Genomic DNA, 21,409 nt, shown 5'->3' with positions numbered 1-21,409 from the left:
ACCCAGTATTCGCATGTCTGTTCTGGGCTGCTGGAATGTGTAGACTGAAAAAGCTTCTAAGTGACTGTATTAAAGCTCCCCCATTCCCTCCCATCTCTGCGTTGTTTAGAACCATATTATTATACGTCTCAATTATAACCATTTGTGGAAAGAAAAATAGAATCCATTAAAGATTTCTTAAGATTATCTTATCTGACATAAGAGTGTAAGTCAGGGGGCGCCTGGGTGGCTGAGTAGGTTAAGCACCCGACTTTTGATTTCAGCTCACATCATGAACTCACGGGGTTTGTGAGTTCAGGCCCTGCTTTGGGCTCTGCGCTGACAGAGTGGAGCCTGGTTGGGAGTGTCTCTCTCTTCCTCTCTCTCTGCCCCTTCCCCACTTGTGCATATGCTCACTCTCTTCTCTCAAATCGATGAATAGTGTAAGTCAGCACTCTGCAAACTTGTCATCTTTATTAAGTTTTAGTGTTATTGTACCATTAGAGCTTATACTTTAACATTATTCAAAATGTAATCTTTTCTCTCCTCCTAGCTGCAGGTCTTAGTTAAGAGAAAGTGTTTTTTGTAAAGGGTTGGTGGAGCAGTACTTCTTTTTTGTTAGTACTACTTTATCAACTCCGAGAATGTCACCATAGTTGGAGACAATAGTTGCTATCCTTATCAAAAATACTTAGCATGGCTTCTGAAAATACTTTTTGAAATGAGGACAGGTATGTTATTAGCTTGTTGAAATTTTTTTTAAATTGCAGTTTTTGCTTGTTATATGTCTAGGTTGAACAGTTAACAAATCATCTGAAAGAAAAAACAGACAAGTGCAGTGAGCTTTTGCTCTCTAAAGAGCAGCTTCAGAGGGACGTACAAGAACGGAATGAAGAAATTGAGAAACTGGAGTTCCGAGTAAGGGAACTGGAGCAAGCCTTACTCGTTAGTACAGACACTTTCCAAAAGGTATGGCATTTTCTTCAGCCTAATTTTATGAAGTGTTTTAATATGGATTGCTCTTAGTTACCTGAACATCAGTCCCTTTAAATAAAAAATAACTAGTGACTTTTTGTTGATATTATTACAAAATATAAATATACCTTTATGTCTCCAGTGACATAACTATATCTGTTTCTTCTTATCTTCAAATGTTACTTGCATACCTTAGTCCTGAGAAAGGAAAATTAAGTAAACCAGAGGAATTAATGATCCTTTTCACAGTCAATAGGTTGCGATTCTAAAATAATAGCCAATTGAAAAAGCTGTGGACACCAGTTGAGTCTATTGCTTTATCCCAGAATAAGAGTGAAATCTATCCCCACTATACTGCAGAAAACAAGAATGAATCAAAGAAGAGCAGGATAAGGAAGCTTGGGAAGGGGGCATATTAGGGGATAGTCTCCATTTTATGTGAGGAATGAATTTTAAGAGTGTCAAACATTCCTGTGTTCCTGCATTCAAAACTGAGGATCTGTAACTTTGATTATTCACTAATGTAGATTATCAGCTGCTAATGGCATTGCTATTTCTCCAGTTAAAATGGATAATTAGATTTAATGTCTGAAGTTTTGAGAAAATTTTTGCATATTTAAAGGTAGAGGACCAAAAGCAGTCTGGAGCTCTAGAAGCTAAAACAGAATTGTCGCTAGAAGTACAGTTGCAGGCTGAGCGAGATGCTATAGACCGAAAGGAAAAAGAGGTAAGAGGTATTCTTTTAATGACAAAATGTGGCTTGAATTATTTTAAATAAGTCACCTTGAGAATGCCATTTGTACAGAATGGGGTTTATACTGTTTAGACCGTTTCTTAGCTCGTTACCTAAATTGATCTTGAAGACAAAAAGAGTTGAACAAATAAGCTGGTATGAGAAGTGTTCCACGTAGAGGGGACAGATGTAAAGGCCTTGACACAGAAGAAGTTTGAAGACAAAAAGAAGGTATGAATGGAGTGAAGAGGAGACTGGAGAGAGAATTGTATTAGCACAAAAGGCAGGATCTCTCTTTTTCCCTTCTTTACTGTGAGCTTTGAAGTTTTGCTACTTTGCTGTAGGGTTTGGGGGTGGGTTGTTTGTTTTTTTTAAGTTGTATTACCCTGGGAGGTTATAGCGCTGTTTTACAATGTATAAACATGTTCTTAAAAAATTAACAATAAGGTAGTTATAGGAAAGTTCTCCTATGTTTTCCTACTGCCTCCCTTTTCAAAAAAACAAAAAACAAAAAAAGAAAAATCTACTTTTAATACTAATTTCCAATTTCAAGCTAATTTAAATGTATTTAAATTTTTGTCTATTAGTTTTTCTAAAATATACTGTACATTATTTAGCTGTATCATAGCATTATAAATATTTAAGATTTTTTTAAGTTACATTTTCATTTCTATATAATTTTTTCAGGATATTTAATAGATTTTAACAAATACTTATTGAATTTAAATAGTATAAATGTTAATAAGTGCTTTGGAAAATACAAGAATGAATTAGACATCAACTCAAACTCTAGCTCAGGCAACTTGTAGTTTTAGGGGCACCTGGGTGGCTCAGTTGGTTGAGCATCTGACTCTTGGTTTAAACTCAGGTCATGATCTCATGGTTTGTGAGTTTGAGCCCTATGTCAAGCTCTGCTCTGACAGCACAGAGCTTACTTGGGATTCTTTCTCTCTCCCCCTCTCTTCTGCCTCTCCCCTGCTTGCACACACTCTCTATCTTTCTCAAAATAAATAAGTAAACATTAAAAAAATTTTTTTAAACAATAGGAATTTTTTTAAAAAAGAAAACTCGTATTTTAGAGAAGGAAAAAAATCCATATAAATGATGAAAAGAAATGATCATCTCTATGAGAAGGATTATTTTCTTGCTATCATATAATACTGACTGATGTTTATCTAAAAGGTTCTTGTTTATTTTGCTTTTTTGGTTTTTCCACAAAAAGCAGGGAACACTTGTTTATCTGTAACCACTTCTGTGTGTTTTGAAAAGAATTGGGGAGCTTGGCTGGTTCAGTTAGTGGAGTATGCAGTTCTTGATCTCAGGGTTATGAGTTCAAGCCCTATGTTGGGCATGGAGCCTACTTAAAATAAAAAGGAAGGAAGGAAGGAAAGAAAATAACATTTAAATATAAAGATTTACCTTACACTAATTAATCAAAAAAAATTGCTTTATAAAAAGATAGACCTTCAAAACTGGACCCAAAAGCAGTGATAGTTGATTATGGGTAGATAATTAAGTTTACTATATTTTAATTATCTTTTGAGTGACGTTACTAACACCTTAATTTTTCACGTAACGTTACTGACACCTTAATTTTTTGAAGTGAGTATCCAATAGCAATCTACCTTTTACTGAGACTCATACTTTATCAGAACTACAAAGAGACCTGTCAACCAGCTTCTGTCAGCCAACTCCCAGTTTTTATAGATGAGATAGAGCCAGACAAGTTGAGTTAGTGAAGGGTTAAAATGATAGCTCATCCTGGTGGACTAGTTTTTAATCACAGCAACAAGTACTCTGTCAGAACCCACTTGTCTGTAACTGAAGACTGAAAGAGAGGAACATAGAATTAAAACCTAAATCTTTTAATGAAAATCACTTCTTAAACATTCTATCCTGTACTAGGCAAATATCTGATGGAGTATAAACATAAGATGTCTATATGTGTCATTATATTTTTAGATATTTTCCATTATTCTTATAGGCTTAATTTGTATAAAAAATTTTTTTTCAGTTTATTGTATGTTTAGAAATGCAGAATGAATAGAGCAGAAACTGTAAAGATAGTTTAAGGATGATGAGAGAAGACGAATAATGTGGGGAGAAATAGAAGGAAGAGTTTCTTTAAAAAAAAGATGCCTTCAGTAGGTTTTAACTCTCTATAAAGCTAATAAGATATAGCTTACAGATGGCAGTAATAAAAAGTAATGGTTAACTTTGTTGAGGTCTGTGCTAGAAAGTGGTATTTTTTTTTTCAACGTTTTTTATTTATTTTTGGGACAGAGAGAGACAGAGCATGAACGAGGGAGGGGCAGAGAGAGAGGGAGACACAGAATCGGAAACAGGCTCCAGGCTCTGAGCCGTCAGCCCAGAGCCTGACGCGGGGCTCGAACTCACGGACCGCGAGATCGTGACCTGGCTGAAGTCGGACGCTTAACCGACTGCGCCACCCAGGCGCCCCAAGAAAGTGGTATTTTAAATGCCTATGCCATTAATCCTTACACTCTCCCCCTCAGGGAGAGTGTAGCCTAGCACTAGATAGGCTCTAGTGTTATCTCCATTTTACAGATGAGTAAACTGAGTCTTTACGAGAGGTTAAGTAACTTGCTCATGGTCACACAGTAAGCAGTTGAGGAAGAATTCCTCCTGGATTTCTCTGATTCTGGAGTCCTGTGATATTGTACTGCCAAAGAATTGGGGAATAAACATTCCTTGTTAGTGAGAAGTATTAAAGACTGTCACTGAACATCTATTTCTTAACATGTGTTGACTACCACTCTCCCAATTGTAAAACCAGCACCAGATTTCAAAGAATCTACTGTCTAAGAAGTCATATACACATTTGAAAGAGATCGAGAAGACTCGAAAAGAAAACACAAATAGTTGCAAATTTATTTGATCCAAACTACCTAGATAACATTTGGTAGCTAAATTAAACAAGATTAAAACAAATAACCACCATTCTATTTTTAAAGCTTAATAATATTCTTGTGGTTTTTGGTTGTAATAGACTCAGTAACAGGACAGCTTGGAAATGACACTGGCTGAATAGGAGGAATAGGAGGAAAGAATCATACAGTGTCCTCTTTGGGAATTGAAGTCTCTATTGTGGTGACTCAAGTTCACCTACTTCTAACAGAAATGTTAGTGCTTTAAACCAGTGCTTTTCAAACTTTAATGTGCATATGAATCCTCTGGGAATCTTGTTAAAATGAAGATTCTGAATCAGTAGGTCTGGGATGGGGTTTCGGAATCTGTTCATCTAACATGTTCCCGGGTGATGCCAATTCTGCTGCTCTAGGGACCACACTTTGAATGGCAAGACTTTAGATCAAATTTAGAATTTGACCATAAACTGATAGATCAAAAAAGAAAGTAAAACAAAACAAATGAACAAAAAACCAAACATGCTCTAAATACAGAGAACAAACTGGTGGTTGACAGAGGGTGGGTTGGGGGAGATGGGTGACGAGGATTAAGAGGTACCCCCCTAAAACAAATGGCATTTGAGGTGGAGCATCAGTTTTGAACTTCAATGTCTATGTATATATTAAAGTAGTACTTTTTCATCAAAAGCAGTTGTGGAAGATAGGGATTGGTATAAGTACTATTACATTAGATAACTTTGAAGAAGATATAATCACCATAGTTTTCACCAGTCTAACCTGGTAATTATATATGCACAACTACTAAATGTATTTAAGGTGTGTCTTCTGAGTCTAATACCAGTGTACAGAAAATAATGTAAGTATAAGTTTTGGGCATTCGTTATTAGAAGCAGGATAAGTGATAGTTAAGAACGTAAGGCTCCACAGGTAAACTTCTCAGGTTCAAAAGCTAGAGCCTGTGACCTAAGGGCAAGGTACCTTGCTTTCAGTGACTCCCTTCCTCATCTCTGAAATGGGAATAATTTGGATTATTAATTAAAGATTTCATAAGATTATTATTACAGACTTTAAAAAAATAATATATATAAAGCACCTTATGCAGCGCCTGGCAATAAAGTGTCTATAAATGATGGCTATTATTAGTGTCAGTACTATTTCTGTTAATGAACTATTAGGCTAAATGATTTTGAAGGGCTTTGCCTTGCTTAGTGCTAAGACATGATTCTGATTACATATCTGGGTGTAAGCAGCATATGGTTCCTTTCAAGTTCTAAGGCAATAAATGATACATAGGCTGCTCTCTGAGCCAGCTCCACTGAGTAATGTTGCTCCTACATTTTAGGTTGCTTGTAATGCAGCAATTTGATCATCAGGTAAATACATACTTGGAAATCCATTCATTATTTATTAAGTACCTACAAAGTACTGTGCCAAATGACGATTCCTTAATCAAACCCAACTTTTAAAATGATATCTAGCACTTAAAACTTGTCATTAGTTTCAGTCTCTTTATAACCATTAAAGAGCAATTGCTTTACTGTTAATAGTAATTTATGCTCAGAAAAGAGCTAAATTTTTCTTGTCCTACACATAGGAACTCTCTAATTTTCTCCTAAAATGGTATTAATAACTCACTGTTTAAGTTTCTGTATTTCAGACGTAAGGATCTCACGGCCTTAGTGTCTACCTTTACTTTCTCCTACTTAAACAAGGCACATGGCAGCCAGACCTTTAATTCGGTTAAGTATTAATATGGGCTAATTTGAGCTAGTCTCACTTGGTAGCTAAAACAACTGACCAAATCCTGCAGCTTTTTGAACTTTTTGATAGCAATTAAATTTAACATGAAATAAGATTTAAAATGCAGGCCCTTTCCCTTCCTCCCATGACTCTCTTCTGCTATATCAGAGGGTATTTTAGGTAAGAAATGGCTCCTTGTATCTTTGCTCTGAAGGGCTTTGGGTAGGATGATTTAAGGGTGGTGATCAGTTTGAAATACATAGAAACCACACAGTTACACCTGGCTTAGCGAAACCCCTTTATTCTCATCGCTCGTATCTCTTAAACACTTAATTATGTTTTATACAGCTACTGCAGCACTCTTTCTCTCTTGACAAATAAACATTTGTAAACAGGTTTTCAGGGGCACCTGGGTGGCTCAGTTGGTTAAGCATCCTACTTCAGCTCAGGTCATGATCTCGTGGTTTATGAGTTCGAGCCCTGCGTCAGGCTCTGTGCTGGCAGCTTGGAGCCTGGAGCCTGCTTCGGATTCTGTGTGTCTCTCTCTCTCTGCCCCTCTCCTGCTCATGCTCTCTCTCTGTCTCAAAAATAAATAAAACATTTAAAAAATTAAAAATAAACAGGTTTTCATTTTCTCTTTCCTTTCAATAATTTTGGTATCAAAGATTACAAACTTAGAAGAACAATTAGAGCAGTTTAGAGAAGAACTGGAAAATAAGAATGAAGAAGTTCAGCAACTACATATGCAATTAGAAATACAGAAAAAGGAATCTACTACCCGCCTCCAAGAACTTGAACAAGAAAACAAATTATTTAAGGTAATTAAGAAAAACTTTGCTTACAAATAATTCATAATTTTTGTCTTAGTATCAAACATTTGCTGGATCCAGCTGCTAAATTTATACTTAAAAAAGGAATATTACCTGCAAATGGATTTGCATGCAACTTACTTTCCACCCAACATAAACATTTGACTGCATCATGAGAGAAAAAATTTTTAGAACTGTTATCAAAATATTTTAAGAATTATTCACTTACAATTACTGTATGTTATCTGATTTTGTTTATTTGTACATTTTGGGTACTTTATCTTTTGTAAGATTCAATTGAAACAATATTCAGAAAATGGCATATAGTGATCTATCTAACTGGGATGGTTATTTTTGTTCCTAGGATGAAATGGAGAAACTGGGATTTGCCATGAAGGAATCTGATGCTATCTCTACTCAGGACCAACATGTGTTGCTTGGAAAATTGGCTCAAATAATGCAGGAAAAAGAAATAGAAATTGAGCAATTAAATGAGCAAATTACAAAACTTCAGCATCAACTTAAAATTACAACAGATAATAAGGTAAACAAATTGAAAATTACTGCATGAAATTAAGCTACAATTGTAGGGGCAAATGGTTATTTTTCAGCTTCTCTTTGAATATAAACACTGAATAAACCTTAATTCTCTTTTACCCATTTACTTTATTAAGACACATTGGTTTTGGGTGTCTGGGGAGCTCAGTCAGTTAAGCATCCGACTTCAGCTCTTGTCTTGGTCTCACGGCTTGTGAGTTTGAGCCCCATGTCAGGCTCTGGGCTGACAGCTCGGAGCCTGGAGCCTGCTTCAGATTCTGTGTCTCTGGCTCTCTCTGCCCCTCTGCTGCTTGCACATTCACTCTTTTTGTCAAAAATAAAAACACATAAAAATTAAAAAAAAAAAAAAGAAAGCGACTCCTTGGCTTCATAAGCTATGTGTATTTTTTTATCCTCTCCTAATATTGTCAAAGATTTTTGGTGTTTTCCAGAGAGTCTCTGGTGACTCAGATTTCATCATATCATTCTAACCAAATCTAATAAAAATTCTTCTATTTGATATGAATTAAATCTTCTGGAGACCATTTTTATTTTAATACTTCATTCTTTTCAAGTAGAATGAATTGATGTTAACTATTTTACTCACAGGAAATCAGCTACTAAAGTGTAAATCACTTTATATTTAATAGAACTTTCTGAACAAAGTTCAAAATAAGGTCATTGATCTGATAAGGACTCTTGGTCTATATTAAAATTAATCTATTATGTCTGAGAAGTAAATTGTGTGAGATCAACACTTTCAGTTCCTGCCCTTAAAATAAAAAATAAAATTCCCAAAATATAAATAATGTATTTATTATGTCTGTTACCTGTTTTTCATTAACAGGTTATTGAAGAAAAAAATGAACTGATAAAGGATCTTGAAACCCAAATAGAATGTTTGATGAGTGACCAAGAACGTGTGAAAAAAAATAGAGAAGAAGAAATTGAGCAGCTCAATGAAGTGATTGAAAAACTTCAACAGGAATTGGCATTGATTGAACAGAAGACATCAGTGGATGCTACTTCTTTTCCAGAAGAAGCAGACAGTTTAAAACATCAATTGGATATGGTAATAGCTGAAAAACTGGCTTTGGAACAGCAAGTAGAAACCACTAATGAAGAAATGGCCTTTACGAAAAATGTACTTGAAGAAACTAATTTAAAAATGAATCAGCTAACTCAAGAATTATGCAGCTTAAAGAGAGAACGTGAAAATATGGAAGAAATCCAAAGTGTACCAGAGAAAAGCATTAACATGGCCATAGATGATCTGAGCAAAACCAAACCTGAACTGGAAGTAGTCCTTTCTGAGAATGCTCTTAAACCCCTAGAAAATCAGACTGACTTCACATCTTTTGAAGAAAACAGCAAAGGTTCCATTAGCAGTTTGGAATCAAAGGTGCTACAACTTGAGGGCACTGTGAGTGCAAAGGACTTAGAACTCACCCAGTGTTATAAACAAATAAAGCACATGCAAGAGCAAGGCCAGTCTGAAACAGAGATGCTGAAAAGGAAGATTGTAAACCTACAGAATGTGCTTGAAGAAAAAGTTGCTGCTGCTCTTGTGAGTCAAGTCCAACTTGAAGCAGTTAAGGAATATGCAAAATTCTGTCAAGATAAACAACCAGTTTCATCAGAACTTGAAAGAACACATGCACAGAATTTAAATCAAGTTACAGATAATGAGATGGAGTCAAATGTATTAGCATTAACCTTGAGAATATCAGAATTAGAAAGCCAGGTGGTTGAAATGCAGACTAGTTTGATTTTAGAAAAAAAACAGGTAGAAATTGTAGAGAAAAATGCTTTGGAAAAAGAAAAGAGGCTACTAGAACTACAGAAGTTATTGGAGGAGGAGAAAAAACAGGGAGGTAAAGAAAGGAAAAGAAGCCCTGAAGGAAACTTTGAGCTTCTCAAGGTTAGTTTGTACTTAATTTTTTTCACTTAAATATCCTAAGAAATTCTCTTTTTTTTGTTCCATAAGCTTGATTGCTAATTTACTAAATTAAATATGGTGTTCTTTATATCTAGCAATTCATATATAAAGGGGTTTTATAAAAATACTACTTTTCTGTATACTCCCATTATTATCACTAAAATAATGGAAAAATCGATATTTTGTGGTCTTCAAATCATGTTATTTATTTCACTAGCATACTCATTAAGTAGAGCAGTCAGAAGAAGGTGAAAGATGTTTTAGAGATGATAAGTTTAGCAAATGTCCTTTGGAATTTGGGTTTTTTTCCTGTTCCATCTAATATGTGTATTTTGTGATCATTCATTTTAAGTAATGGAAAATAATAAAATATATTAATATTCCACTGAATTAACATATCAGTAAGAAGTCATTAGCTTTTGCAGACTTTTATAGCTGGTAATAGATTCTTTCCTTTCTTAGGAATAATTTGTATTTCGCTCTTGTAAGTCTGCTTATGTAACAATCTGAAATTGCATTTATTTCTTAGCATAGGACTGATATAGAAGGACTTTAATTTTCACAACCTCACTTTATATATTTATAATATTGAGTACTAAATATGCAGTCTTATATGAATACCAGGAGGTTAACTGATGTATCTAGATTCTATTAATATATAATTTGTTTTACAAAGGATGATAATTCTGGGGTGCCTAGGTGGTTCAGTCAGTTAAGCATCTGACTCTTGATTTTGGCTCAGGTCATGATCTCACAGTTCATGAGATCAAGCCCCGTGTCAGGCTCTGTGCTGACAGTGCAGAACCTGCTTGGGATTCTCTGTCTCACCCTGTTCCTTACTTGCATGTGCACACTCTCTCAAAATAAACAAATACACATTAAAAAACAAAAACAAAGGATGATAACTCTTTCCATTTACTAGGCTTTTTTCTCTTCCCCAGAACTATAACTGATTGTAGTCATTTTAAAATATTAATGTGACTTTTCTTGTATATAAAATGTGTAAGAAGTATCTTAGTAAGACTTGGCATTTTTTTGAGGAAAGTGATATAAATACGAAAGTTTTTGAATGGTAACAGTATTTCATTAATAATTTATAAATAGGGTACATACTAACATGAAGTACCTTTCATTCCTAGAAAATAACTTTTTTCTTACTGTCTCAAGAACATAAAATGATGGTTCTAAAAAAGTTTTCCTATTTGTTGAAAGAGCATGAATCATTTATTTCTACACCGTTTTATTGGATAGGCAGTCATTCCTGAAAAAGCTTCATTAGAATGTATAGGTACCTTGAAATTGGCTGTATTTTTTTTGTAAATAACATGTTTCTAAATGTTTTCCACTATCATTCAGACAACTACTGAGCTAATTCATACCAGTGAAGAAAGTGGATTTTTTGGTCAACTTGAGGCTCTTAGAGCTGAATCATCAGCAACTAAAGAAGAACTTGCCAATTATAAAGAGAAAGCAGAAAAGCTTCAAGAAGAGCTTTTGGTAAAATAAGTAACATACTTTCTAATTCACTTACTTTTACATAATCTTAATTTCATTTCAAAGTATATTCTCTTCTATAAACCCAAACCAAATTTATAACTTAAAAGCTGGAAACAAATCTTTTATGGCTTTGGTTAAAAGTTATTACAAATTTCTTTACTACTATCTTCTTGCTTAATTTTCCTGGAATATTTTTTAGCAAGATGCTTTTACTCTCTAGTCTCTTAATGAACGAGTAGATAGACAGATGTTAAAGAGAATTCTTATCCCATGAAAACCAAAAAGATGAGGCTGATAAAATAATTTCATTTCTAAGGTCATCTATGATTTTACATATACTGCAAATATATATGGAATCTAGGAGTGTTTCTGAAAAATCTTTCCTATTATTGTAAGGAAAATGAATATCCTCTCTACCTTAAATTCTACATTTAATATTTTTAATTGAATGTTCTGTTCTGTTCATTATGTTTTAGATAAAAGAAACAAGTATGGCATCTCTCCAGAAAGATTTAAGCCAAGTCAGGAATCAGCTCATAGAAGCAGAAGAGAAATTATCCTACTTCTTAGAAAAAGAAGATAAAATTGAGTTACAGGAAAACAGAAAAGTCTGCATATTAGAGGCACTTCCTAATAAAGTGGGTAAAAGTTTGGCATCCCAGACAGAGGGGACTCTCAAGGTCAATAGCAGCAGTCAGACTCCACAAATTCTTGTCAGAAATGCAGGAATCCAAGTTGATTTACAGAGTGAATGTTCATCAGAAGAAGTCACTGAAATAATCAGTCAGTTTACTGAAAAAATTGAGCAGATGCAAGAATTACATGCTGCTGAAATTTTGGATATGGAATCCAGACATATTTCAGAAACTGAAACCTTAAAGAGGGAGCACTATGTTGCAGTTCAGTTACTGACGGAAGAATGTGGTACCTTGAAGGCAGTGATACAGTGTCTGAAATCGAAGGAGGTATTTGGTTTTCATAATACATGTTTTTTCAACATTCTGTGTATGGTTCCCCCCCCCCCAAAATTCTTTGTTTTTAAGAGAGAAAGAAATTTGGGATAGCCTCTTCCTTGTGATAAGATTATAGATCTAAATCTTCTTTACCTCGTGTATTCCAATAATAATTTCCTACCAAGTTCCTCTGCAAATTTGGAATGTGATAATATCATTCCTTAATTCATGAATGTTTGCTATGGTAATATCCATTTAAAAAATTGAAGACTTTTATAAACCATGGATAGTTCCACTTAACTGTGAAAGATGTGACAGATTTAATTGAGTTTTTCATTTGTTTTTTGTTCTTTGACAGCATTACAAAAGAACAAAACTATTTATTGGGTTCCTATTTCTATTTTTATTAAGGCCAAAAATGTTATGTATTCTTCTGTTTTCTCTAATTAGGGATCCTCACTACCCGAATTAACACATTCTGATGCTTACCAAACTAGAGAAATATGTTCCAGTGGTAAGTTACATAAATTTCTGACATTTTTGTAGTACTTATTTAAAAAGTGTTTGTTTTGAGGCGCCTGGGTGGCTCAGTCAGTTTAGCGTACAACTTCAGCTCAGGTCATGATCTCACAGTTCATGAGTTCAAGCCCTGCGTCAGGCTCTGTGCTGACAGTTCAGAGCCTGGAGCCTGCTTTGGATTCTGTATCTCCCTCTCACTCTGCCCTCCCATTCATACTCTGTCTCTCTCAAAAACAAACATTTAAAAAAGATTTTTTTTTAATAAAAAATAATTGTTTCTTTTCAATAGTCAATTGTTGTTTTCTTTATTTTAGATTCTGGATCAGACTGGGGTCAAGGAATTTATCTTACACAAAGTCAGGGATTTGACACAGCATCAGAAGACAGAGGAGATGAAGGCGAAAGTTCAACAGATTCATTTCCAAAGAAAATAAAGGTACTGAAAGACAGCTGTCTTTTAGTGAAACTTAGCCAGTCTGATTTCTGTATTGAACATAGCAGCTTATTAGAACATAGTTTCTCTCTGAAGAGAGAACTGCATAGCTAGAAGGAATCTTGGGGATCTATATAGGTTTATTCCTATATTTTACAGATAATAAAGTATAATATATGTAATAATTATTTGCATAAAGAGATAAAGAGTTAAATTTGTTTTTTAATTCCTGTTACTTTTGAGTGCCGAAATTATTAAAGCAATCTCAAGGACTAGAATTTATCTCCTACATAATTCTTTTGGCCAAATTAGTGGCTGATCATTAAATCCAAGAAGAGTGCATTAGATAAATAGAAGGAACTTACAGATAAGAGCAACCCAAAAGACAGTGCCTTCTGGGATTGGCTTACTCCTCCATTAGAAGAAGGCAGTCAGTAATGGTAGCCTGGTATGTCCTTTCTGCAGTGACTCTTCTAAGTCAGGCTAACTTGATAAAGGTATCTTGCTTAAAATTTAGTTCTGTTTGTATGTCTGTTTTTGAACAATAATTCAAAAGGCTAGGTCATAATTCTAGCCTTTGGATTTTGATTTGTAGGGATTACTAAGAGCTGTCCATAATGAAGGCATGCAGGTGCTCTCCCTCACCGAGTCTCCCTACAGTGATGGAGAGGACCATTCTGTTCAGCAAGTTTCAGAATCTTGGCTAGAAGAAAGAAGAGCTTACCTCAGTACAGTCTCAGCTCTTAAGGACTTAATTACCAAAATACAAGTGCAAAGAGATGCCGAGGTACTCAATACTATGCATCTTAATAGTTTTATATGCCCTTTATTAATAGTAAGGCACTTTATAATTTAAATTATTGTCTTTTATGATGTATTTTCACATGAATTACTATGTATTATTTAAATGCCACAAGCCATACTCTTGAAAGTAAATCTATATACTTTTTGGCCTCTAACATTTAATTTGGTTAGTAGATACATACCATTTTTAGACTTTTTATAAGCCTACTTATTTGAAAATTAACTTTTGTTTTTATTCTTTGTTAGGTTTACAATGGTTCCCAGTCTCATGAGAGTTTCCCAGACTGGCGAGGTGAACTTCTGCTTGCTCTTCAGCAAGTTTTCTTAAAGGAGCGCGGTGTTTTACTAGCTGCTTTTCAGACTGAGCTGACAGCTCTAGGTACTAGAGATGCAGTTGGATTATTGAACTGTTTGGAACAGAGAATACAAGAACAGGTATCAAAATAAAACGTTGAAACAAAGAGTGCTTTTTAATAGTAGTAAGAAAATGAGTTATTGATTACTTTTGGAGAAGGTCTGAAAGTTAAAATTTTAATAGGAGCCACTAAGACTATTCGGAGAAAAATTATTACCTTAAATGTTTTATCTCATTTTAGAAATAAGACCGAAAATTAATGAGCTGCTCATCCAACTTAGGGAGTTAGAAAACAGCAACAGAATAAGCCCAAAGAAAGTAGAAGTAAGATATGGTCAGTTCTCATTGTCTGCAGTAGTTAGATTCTGTAAAGTTGTTGAGCGTCCTGAGCCATTGCTACTAGGGGAATACTGCAGGCAGGTTCCTGTGAGCCCCTGGTTGTGACATTTGCCAAGACACCTTATTTATATGTATTGCTGATTCATTAACCTTGAATCCATGGCCTGTAGCACTATGTAACTCCTGCCTAAAAGCAGCTTATCACATGTATTCTCTGCATAAAATACCGCCTTCTTGTGCTTAGGAACACTAGATAGTCTTTTATCATTGTGCTTGGGGACCATTCTAAACAGCAAAATCACCATTAAAAAGCACAGAAATGCAAAAGAACACAGCACTGAATAGATAGCAGGAAGGACACTTGTTTGCAGTTTAAGAGATAAAAGAAAACATCAGAATGTCACCTAGTGCACTTTCAGCTCAGAACATGCACAGCTGGCAGATCAAATGTTTTGCCACCCTTTGCATGTTTAAAAATGATTGTTAAAGCAATGCTAGTATTAATTCTGGGTTACAGATAAGTTTTAGTGAATAGGCAGATTTATGGATACATAATCCACAAATGAGGCTCAACTGTGATAAAGAAAAATGAAGTTAGTGAAATACATACACCGGTATAATAGAGAGGATAGAAACTTTAAAAGTTTGTTCTTTGAAAGGCTAATAAGATAGAAACTTTTTTTGGAGAATTGGTTAAGGAAAAAGGTAAAAGCACACTTTAATAAAAAGCACACTTTTATAAAAGGTAAAAGCACACTTTGATAAAATGTGATCATAACTAAAAATAACAGATATAAAATAATAGAATATTATGGATAATTTTACATCAATTCAAAACTGTGGGACAAATAGATTTTCTAGAAAAATAATCACTTCCCAGAATTCATTCAGGTTGAAATAGAAAACCTGAAAATACCTATAGCTAGAAATAAATAAATAAATACATAAATACATAAATATAGATAGATAGATAGATAGATAGATAGATAGATAGATAGTTAAAAAAAACTCTTAAAATACTTAGTGCCCAGGTCTTAAATTTTTAACTACATTCTCCGTTAAAAGGAACTAGGACTTCTTGGAGAAATGGTGATTCCAGGGCTGGAGCAGGGAAAGTACAAGATGAACCTAGAATATCTTGTTTTACTGACAAGATGTTGCTCGAAGAATGGAGAGATGTCAAAAGATCACAGAAGCCAGCTTGAAGGAGTTCCCAGTGTCCACATTCAGGACAATTAGAACATCAAACTAAGTAATGATAGCAACAGATTATAAACCAAAGATTAAAATAAGAATTCATGAATTCATACTGGTATACATAAATGAATAAAAATTCTTTCTTGTAGAATGCCAGCTAGTATGTACAAGAAATGATGAAGTTAATAAATTACCTTTTATTAAAAAGTAAGAACTCAAGTAATAATCGGCAATGGGTTCTAAAGCTAGTGTGAAAGTGTTTGATTAGAAAAGTATGTCTACATGGTCTCAGAGTAAATCCCCAAGAAATCTTTTTTAATTATAAAAAGAAAAGTAATAACTGTATAGTGGAGAGACCTTGCAGATACCACCTTAAGCAAGTGATCAGAATTAATATCATCAGTAACAGAACAAACCAGATACTTGTGCTTCTTGATACAAAGTACACTACCTCACTTTTGTCCTGAACTAAAATCTACTCATAGAGATATATTAGACCAAAACAAATTGAGGCCACAATACATCTATTAGAATGGCCAAAATAAAAATTAGCGAAAGTACCAAGTGCTGGTGAGGATGCAGAGAAATTGTATCCCTCATACATTGCTAATAGGAACATAAAATGGGAGAGTCAACTGTGGAAAATGATTTAGCAGTTTCTTATAAAGTTAGATACACAATTACTATATGACCTAGAAGTCACACTTGTGGTATTTATCAGATGGTAATGAAAACGAATGTCTCTGTAAAAATCTATACAAGAATATTTCTAAACAGATTTATTTGTATACCCCAAAACTGGAAACAGCCCAATGTCCTTTGACAGGTAAATGGATGAACAAATTACAGCACATCCATATAATGAAATACTACTTAGCAATTAAAAAAGACCAAACTAAGGATACCCTAAACCTCCTATATGTTACATAATACTTGGATTGACAAAATTATAGTGATAGTGAACAGATCAGTGGTTATCAGGGGTTAGGGTTGGGGAGAGGATACACCTAGATATATACAGGGAGAGTGATAGAGCAAATGTGGTTTACATTTAGAGAATTTGGAAGAAGGCTATATGGGGATTCCTGTACAATATTTGGAGTTTTTCTGTAGGTCTGAAATTATATCAAAATATGAACTAAAAATAAATACCCAGAAGAATTATACCCAGCTCAAAAAAAAAAAAAAAAATTTTTTTTTTTTTTTTTTTTTTTTTTTACAGGTTTTATAGGTGAAGTCTAGCATACATTCAAGTAATAGCTAATTCCAGGCTTAAACATATGCTTCCCATTGTTGGATGACTGGGGCAATGCCCTGTCTTTTTGTTAAGAAGCAAATGTAACCCTATTGCGAAAATCAGACAAAGAATAATACAAGAAAGAAAACTTACAGGTCTGTTTATCCATGAACGTAGATGCAGAAATCCTAAACAAAATATTAAGCCAAATCCACCATTGTATATTTTTTAGAGACACAGTCACCTTATACTTATCCAGGAATGCAAAGGTAGCATACCATTAAAAATAACTCATGTGACTCATTAACAGTTAAAGAGAAAATAAAACTAGTGATCATTTCAAGAGATACAGCAAGTTAAATAAATAAAATGAAGAATTTTATACTTTAATTTTTTTTTTTTTTTAACATTTATTTTTGAGACAGAGACAGAGCACGAACGGGGGAGGGGCAGACAGAGACAGAGCACGAACGGGGGAGGGGCAGAGCGAGAGGGAGACACAGAATCGGAAGCAGGCTCCAGGCTCCGAGCCATCAACCCAGAGCCTGACGCGGGGCTCGAACTCATGGACCGTGAGATCGTGACCTGAGCCGAAGTCGGACGCTTAACCGACCGAGCCACCCAGGCGCCCCAAGAATTTTATACTTTAAAACAAATAACAAGCTAAAAACAAAAAGAAATTTCTTGAACTACATAGGGTCTATTTAATAAACACCTACAACCACCATTATACCTATAGTTAAACGTTTAAAATACAGTTAAATGTATTTAACTATAGTTAAATGTTAAAAATACAGTTAACTTCATGGGTGCCTGGGTGGCTCAGTCGGTTAAGCATCCAGCTTCGGCTCAGGTCATGATCTCACAGTTTGTGGGTTCAAGCCCTGCATCGGGCTCTGTGCTGACAGCTCAGAGCCTGGAACCTGCTTTGGATTCGGTGTCTCCCTCTCTCTCTCTCTTCCTCACCCGTTAGTGCTCCGTCTCTCTTTCTCAAAAATAAATAAACATTAAAAAATTTTTCTTTAAATACTGTTAACTTCAGTAGCTTGTTCAACCTTGTCCTAAAGACTTAGCTAACAAAGCAAAGCAATAAAAAGTAAGAATTAGGGATGAGAAGACCTATCATCCATACAAATGGATGTTTTCTATGTTCATCCATGTAGAAAACAAAAAAGGACCTATACACATGGTATTTTAGAATTGATAAGAAAGTTTGGTAATGTTGCTGGATATAAGATCAAGATGGAAAAATCTGATTTCTTGGGGCACCTAGGTGGCTCAGTTAGTTAAGCATCTAACTCTTGATTTCGGCTCAGGTCATGATCTCACTGTTCGTGAGATTGAGCCCCACATTGGGCTCTGCACTGACAGTGCTGATCCTGCTTGGGATTCTCTCTCTCCCTCTTTTTCTGCCCCTCCCCTGTTCATGCGGTCTCTCTAAATATTTTTTTAAATATTTTAATAAGTTTTATTTTTAATCTGATTTCTTAACAACAAAATGTAACTTTAAAAATAATTGTTTCCATAGCCTTGTAAACAAATTTCTAAAAATATACAAACTACCAAAATTTACTCAGAAAAAAATAGAAAATCTGAATAGACCCATTACAAAGAGTTAAATTAGTAATTTTTAAATTTCTCACAAAGAAAAGCCTGTGATGGATCAGATGGCTTCACTGGTGAATTCTACCAAGCATTTTAAGAATTAATACCAATCCTTCCCAACCCATTCTGTGAGGCCAGTATTTCTCTGATTCTTAAACCAGGCAAAGGCATCATAAGAAAAGGAAACTGAAGACCAAATATCCAATGAGAATAAACCACCACTGGAAAAATGAACGAATGATACAAATATGTGCAAACAAAAAAGTAATAAGTATACGAAAAGAATTTCAAATGTACTGTATTATTCATACTATGAAATACTATTTAACGTTGAAAATGATTGTGAAATAGAGCTATATGTGTTATTCCAGATCAACATGAAAATCTCTTAATTTCATTAAGTGAAAATACCATATGATGTTATTTAGATAGTAGTACTGTAGAACAGTACTGTATACTATTTAGGGTGTGTATATATAACATAATATGCAGAGTGCATGAAAATAAGACTAGACTTCAAATTTGGTGATTTCTCAAGCAGGTGGTGCAGAGGAGGTGTTTGGGGAGTTATACATAGAGGGGCTTCAGCTATATAAGTGCTATTTCTTAGGCTGTGTACCTGGGTGTTTATTATATTTGTGTTTTGTATGTTTAAAGAATTTCAAAATAAATGTAAAGACTAATAATTAAAAAGTAAATCATAATGAGTAGGAAGTGAAAATTAGCATCTTACCAGAATTTTAGCATGTGTGTTTCATTTTTTTCAGAGTTCCTGGTTGTTAATTTTATTCTTCTTACAACTCTCTTCACTTGATTTTTTATTTTGCATTATTACAGAATGTTGAATATCAAGCAGCTATGGAATGCCTCCAGAAAGCAGATAGAAGGAGTTTGTTATCTGAAATTCAAGCACTGCATGCTCAACTGAATGGTCTGAAAATGACTCTGAAAAGAGAACAAGAAAGTGATCAACCAAGCCAAGGTATGCTGTTTGTCCGGCTCACGTGGTAACAACAAATAGGTGGAAATATTTCACTTTGTTTCCCCTCTTTGTTCATTTAAAACACATTTCCTTTCAGTTACATTTTCTTCTCATTCTCATATAATGGAAATAATTTACAGTAATTACTCTGGGAATTAAAGGTTTGTCCAGTTGGTTTTTAAACAGATATATTTAAAATGGGGACACCTGGGTGGTTCTGTCAGTTAAGCATCCGACTTCAGCTCAGGTCATGATCTCATAGTTCCTGAGCTTGAGCCCCGCATCTACTCTGCCAGCTCAGTGCCTGCTTTGGATCCTCTGTCCCCTCTCTCCCTACCCCTCCCCTATTTGCACTTATGCTCTCTCTCTCAAAAATAAACATTTAAAAAATAAAATAAACAGGCATTGCTTTTATCAGGTTGTTTAGCCCATTAAGTTCATTATCTTTTTTTAGTTCTGAAGCTCTCTGTGAGGTGAACCACCTGAAAGGAAAATAAATTCACAATGAAAGTAATTATTTCTTTTTAAATCCTTTTCTTGTTGTAAACTTAATATACATATAGAAAAGTGCAAAATGCAAAAATATATAACAAATCTTTAAGTGAATGAATTGTGGAAACTTCACCTTTGTTAAATACCTCTGAAGCTCTTTCCCAAACACACACACCTCTGTGGTAACCTAGACGTAACCATTATCCTGATTTTTCCTTAGTTTTACTACCTATTTGTATATTCCTAAGCCATGTAAGTTTAAAGTTTTCCTGCTTTTGAACTTTATTATTCTATATATATTTGTGCCTTACTTCCTTTACCTCTCTCTAGTATTTTTCTGAACATCTGCATTCATCTCCAATTCATTTATTTTTGTTACTGTATAGAATTCTCACAATGTATATATCCATTCTGTGGTTGAACATTTGGATCGTTTCTATTTTTTTTAGATAATTACAACCAGTGCTGTTCTGCACATTGTTGGTAATACTATGTTTCTGATGCATACATACATAAGTTTTCTTGGTATATATACCCCAGGGATGGAATTGCTGAGTGATAGAATACATAATTTCACATTTATTTGGTAACGCCTAAGTATTTTCCAAAGTAGTCCTATATATTTATAGTTCTGAAACCTTAACCATTATTAGCACTGTGAGGACAGTATTCATATGTGTTTCTATAAATTGCCAACTTTGGGACTGTAATCTTTTCACATTTGCTTTGTGGTAATCTCCTAAGTTAAAAATCTGTTCTCTCAACAAAGTATTTATAAACCAGATACAGGTTGGGAGATCGTAATGTAAGTATTAATAATCTTGCATTTAGAACTCTTGGAGTATAATATGCAGCAGAAGCAGTCCCAAATGCTAGAGATGCAAGTGGAGCTCAGCAGCATGAAGGACAGAGCAACAGACCTGCAGGAACAGCTGAGTTCGGAGAAGATGGTGGTGGCCGAACTGAAGAGTGAACTTGCACAAACTAAGTTGGAACTAGAAACAACGCTCAAGGCACAACATAAGCACCTAAAGGAGTTAGAGGCTTTCAGGTGTGTCAAACTTCCTTATTAATAAACCTGTATCGGTGAAGGAATTGGAGTAATTTTGTCAGAGACATTGTGCAGATCTTATAAAAGCGTAACATTATACATAATGTGTAAATAACATGAAATTTAGTTATTTGTAGGAAAAACTACAGTGGGAAGGAAAAACTCCAAATTTTTCTAAATGATAAATTCATGGTTAGGTTTTGGCATATTCGCTGCTGTGGGTTCCGTCTCTTTGAGACTTGTTGTATGAGATATACATTACCACCAAGTAATTTGAAATGGTGTTTATTATCTCAATAGAATTTGTGGTTCATTTAGCCAAAATATGCAAAATGTTTTAAAATA

The 21,409-nt window shown here is 34.5% G+C and overlaps 1 protein-coding gene across 7 annotated transcripts in view; it reads left to right on the top strand.

Annotated features, from left to right (window-relative positions):
• AKAP9 (A-kinase anchoring protein 9) overlaps nt 1-21,409 on the top strand; it is a 151,322-nt gene that overhangs the window by 112,359 nt on the left and 17,554 nt on the right. For all 7 annotated transcript variants that reach the window (XM_058725131.1, XM_058725134.1, XM_058725133.1 and 4 more), the window contains 13 exons: nt 772-948; nt 1,577-1,681; nt 6,981-7,133; nt 7,489-7,668; nt 8,509-9,582; nt 10,957-11,097; nt 11,574-12,062; nt 12,501-12,564; nt 12,884-13,005; nt 13,598-13,789; nt 14,053-14,241; nt 19,377-19,521; nt 20,845-21,064. In XM_058725131.1, the coding sequence (XP_058581114.1) occupies nt 772-948; nt 1,577-1,681; nt 6,981-7,133; nt 7,489-7,668; nt 8,509-9,582; nt 10,957-11,097; nt 11,574-12,062; nt 12,501-12,564; nt 12,884-13,005; nt 13,598-13,789; nt 14,053-14,241; nt 19,377-19,521; nt 20,845-21,064 (3,251 nt within the window). The remainder of the gene's footprint in view (nt 1-771; nt 949-1,576; nt 1,682-6,980; nt 7,134-7,488; nt 7,669-8,508; nt 9,583-10,956; nt 11,098-11,573; nt 12,063-12,500; nt 12,565-12,883; nt 13,006-13,597; nt 13,790-14,052; nt 14,242-19,376; nt 19,522-20,844; nt 21,065-21,409) is intronic.

This window comes from Neofelis nebulosa, chromosome 4, assembly GCF_028018385.1.
Source record: "Neofelis nebulosa isolate mNeoNeb1 chromosome 4, mNeoNeb1.pri, whole genome shotgun sequence".
Taxonomy (NCBI): domain Eukaryota; kingdom Metazoa; phylum Chordata; class Mammalia; order Carnivora; family Felidae; genus Neofelis; species Neofelis nebulosa.
Note: the sequence above shows the minus strand (reverse complement) of the source record. Positions and strands in the feature narration are given on the sequence as shown.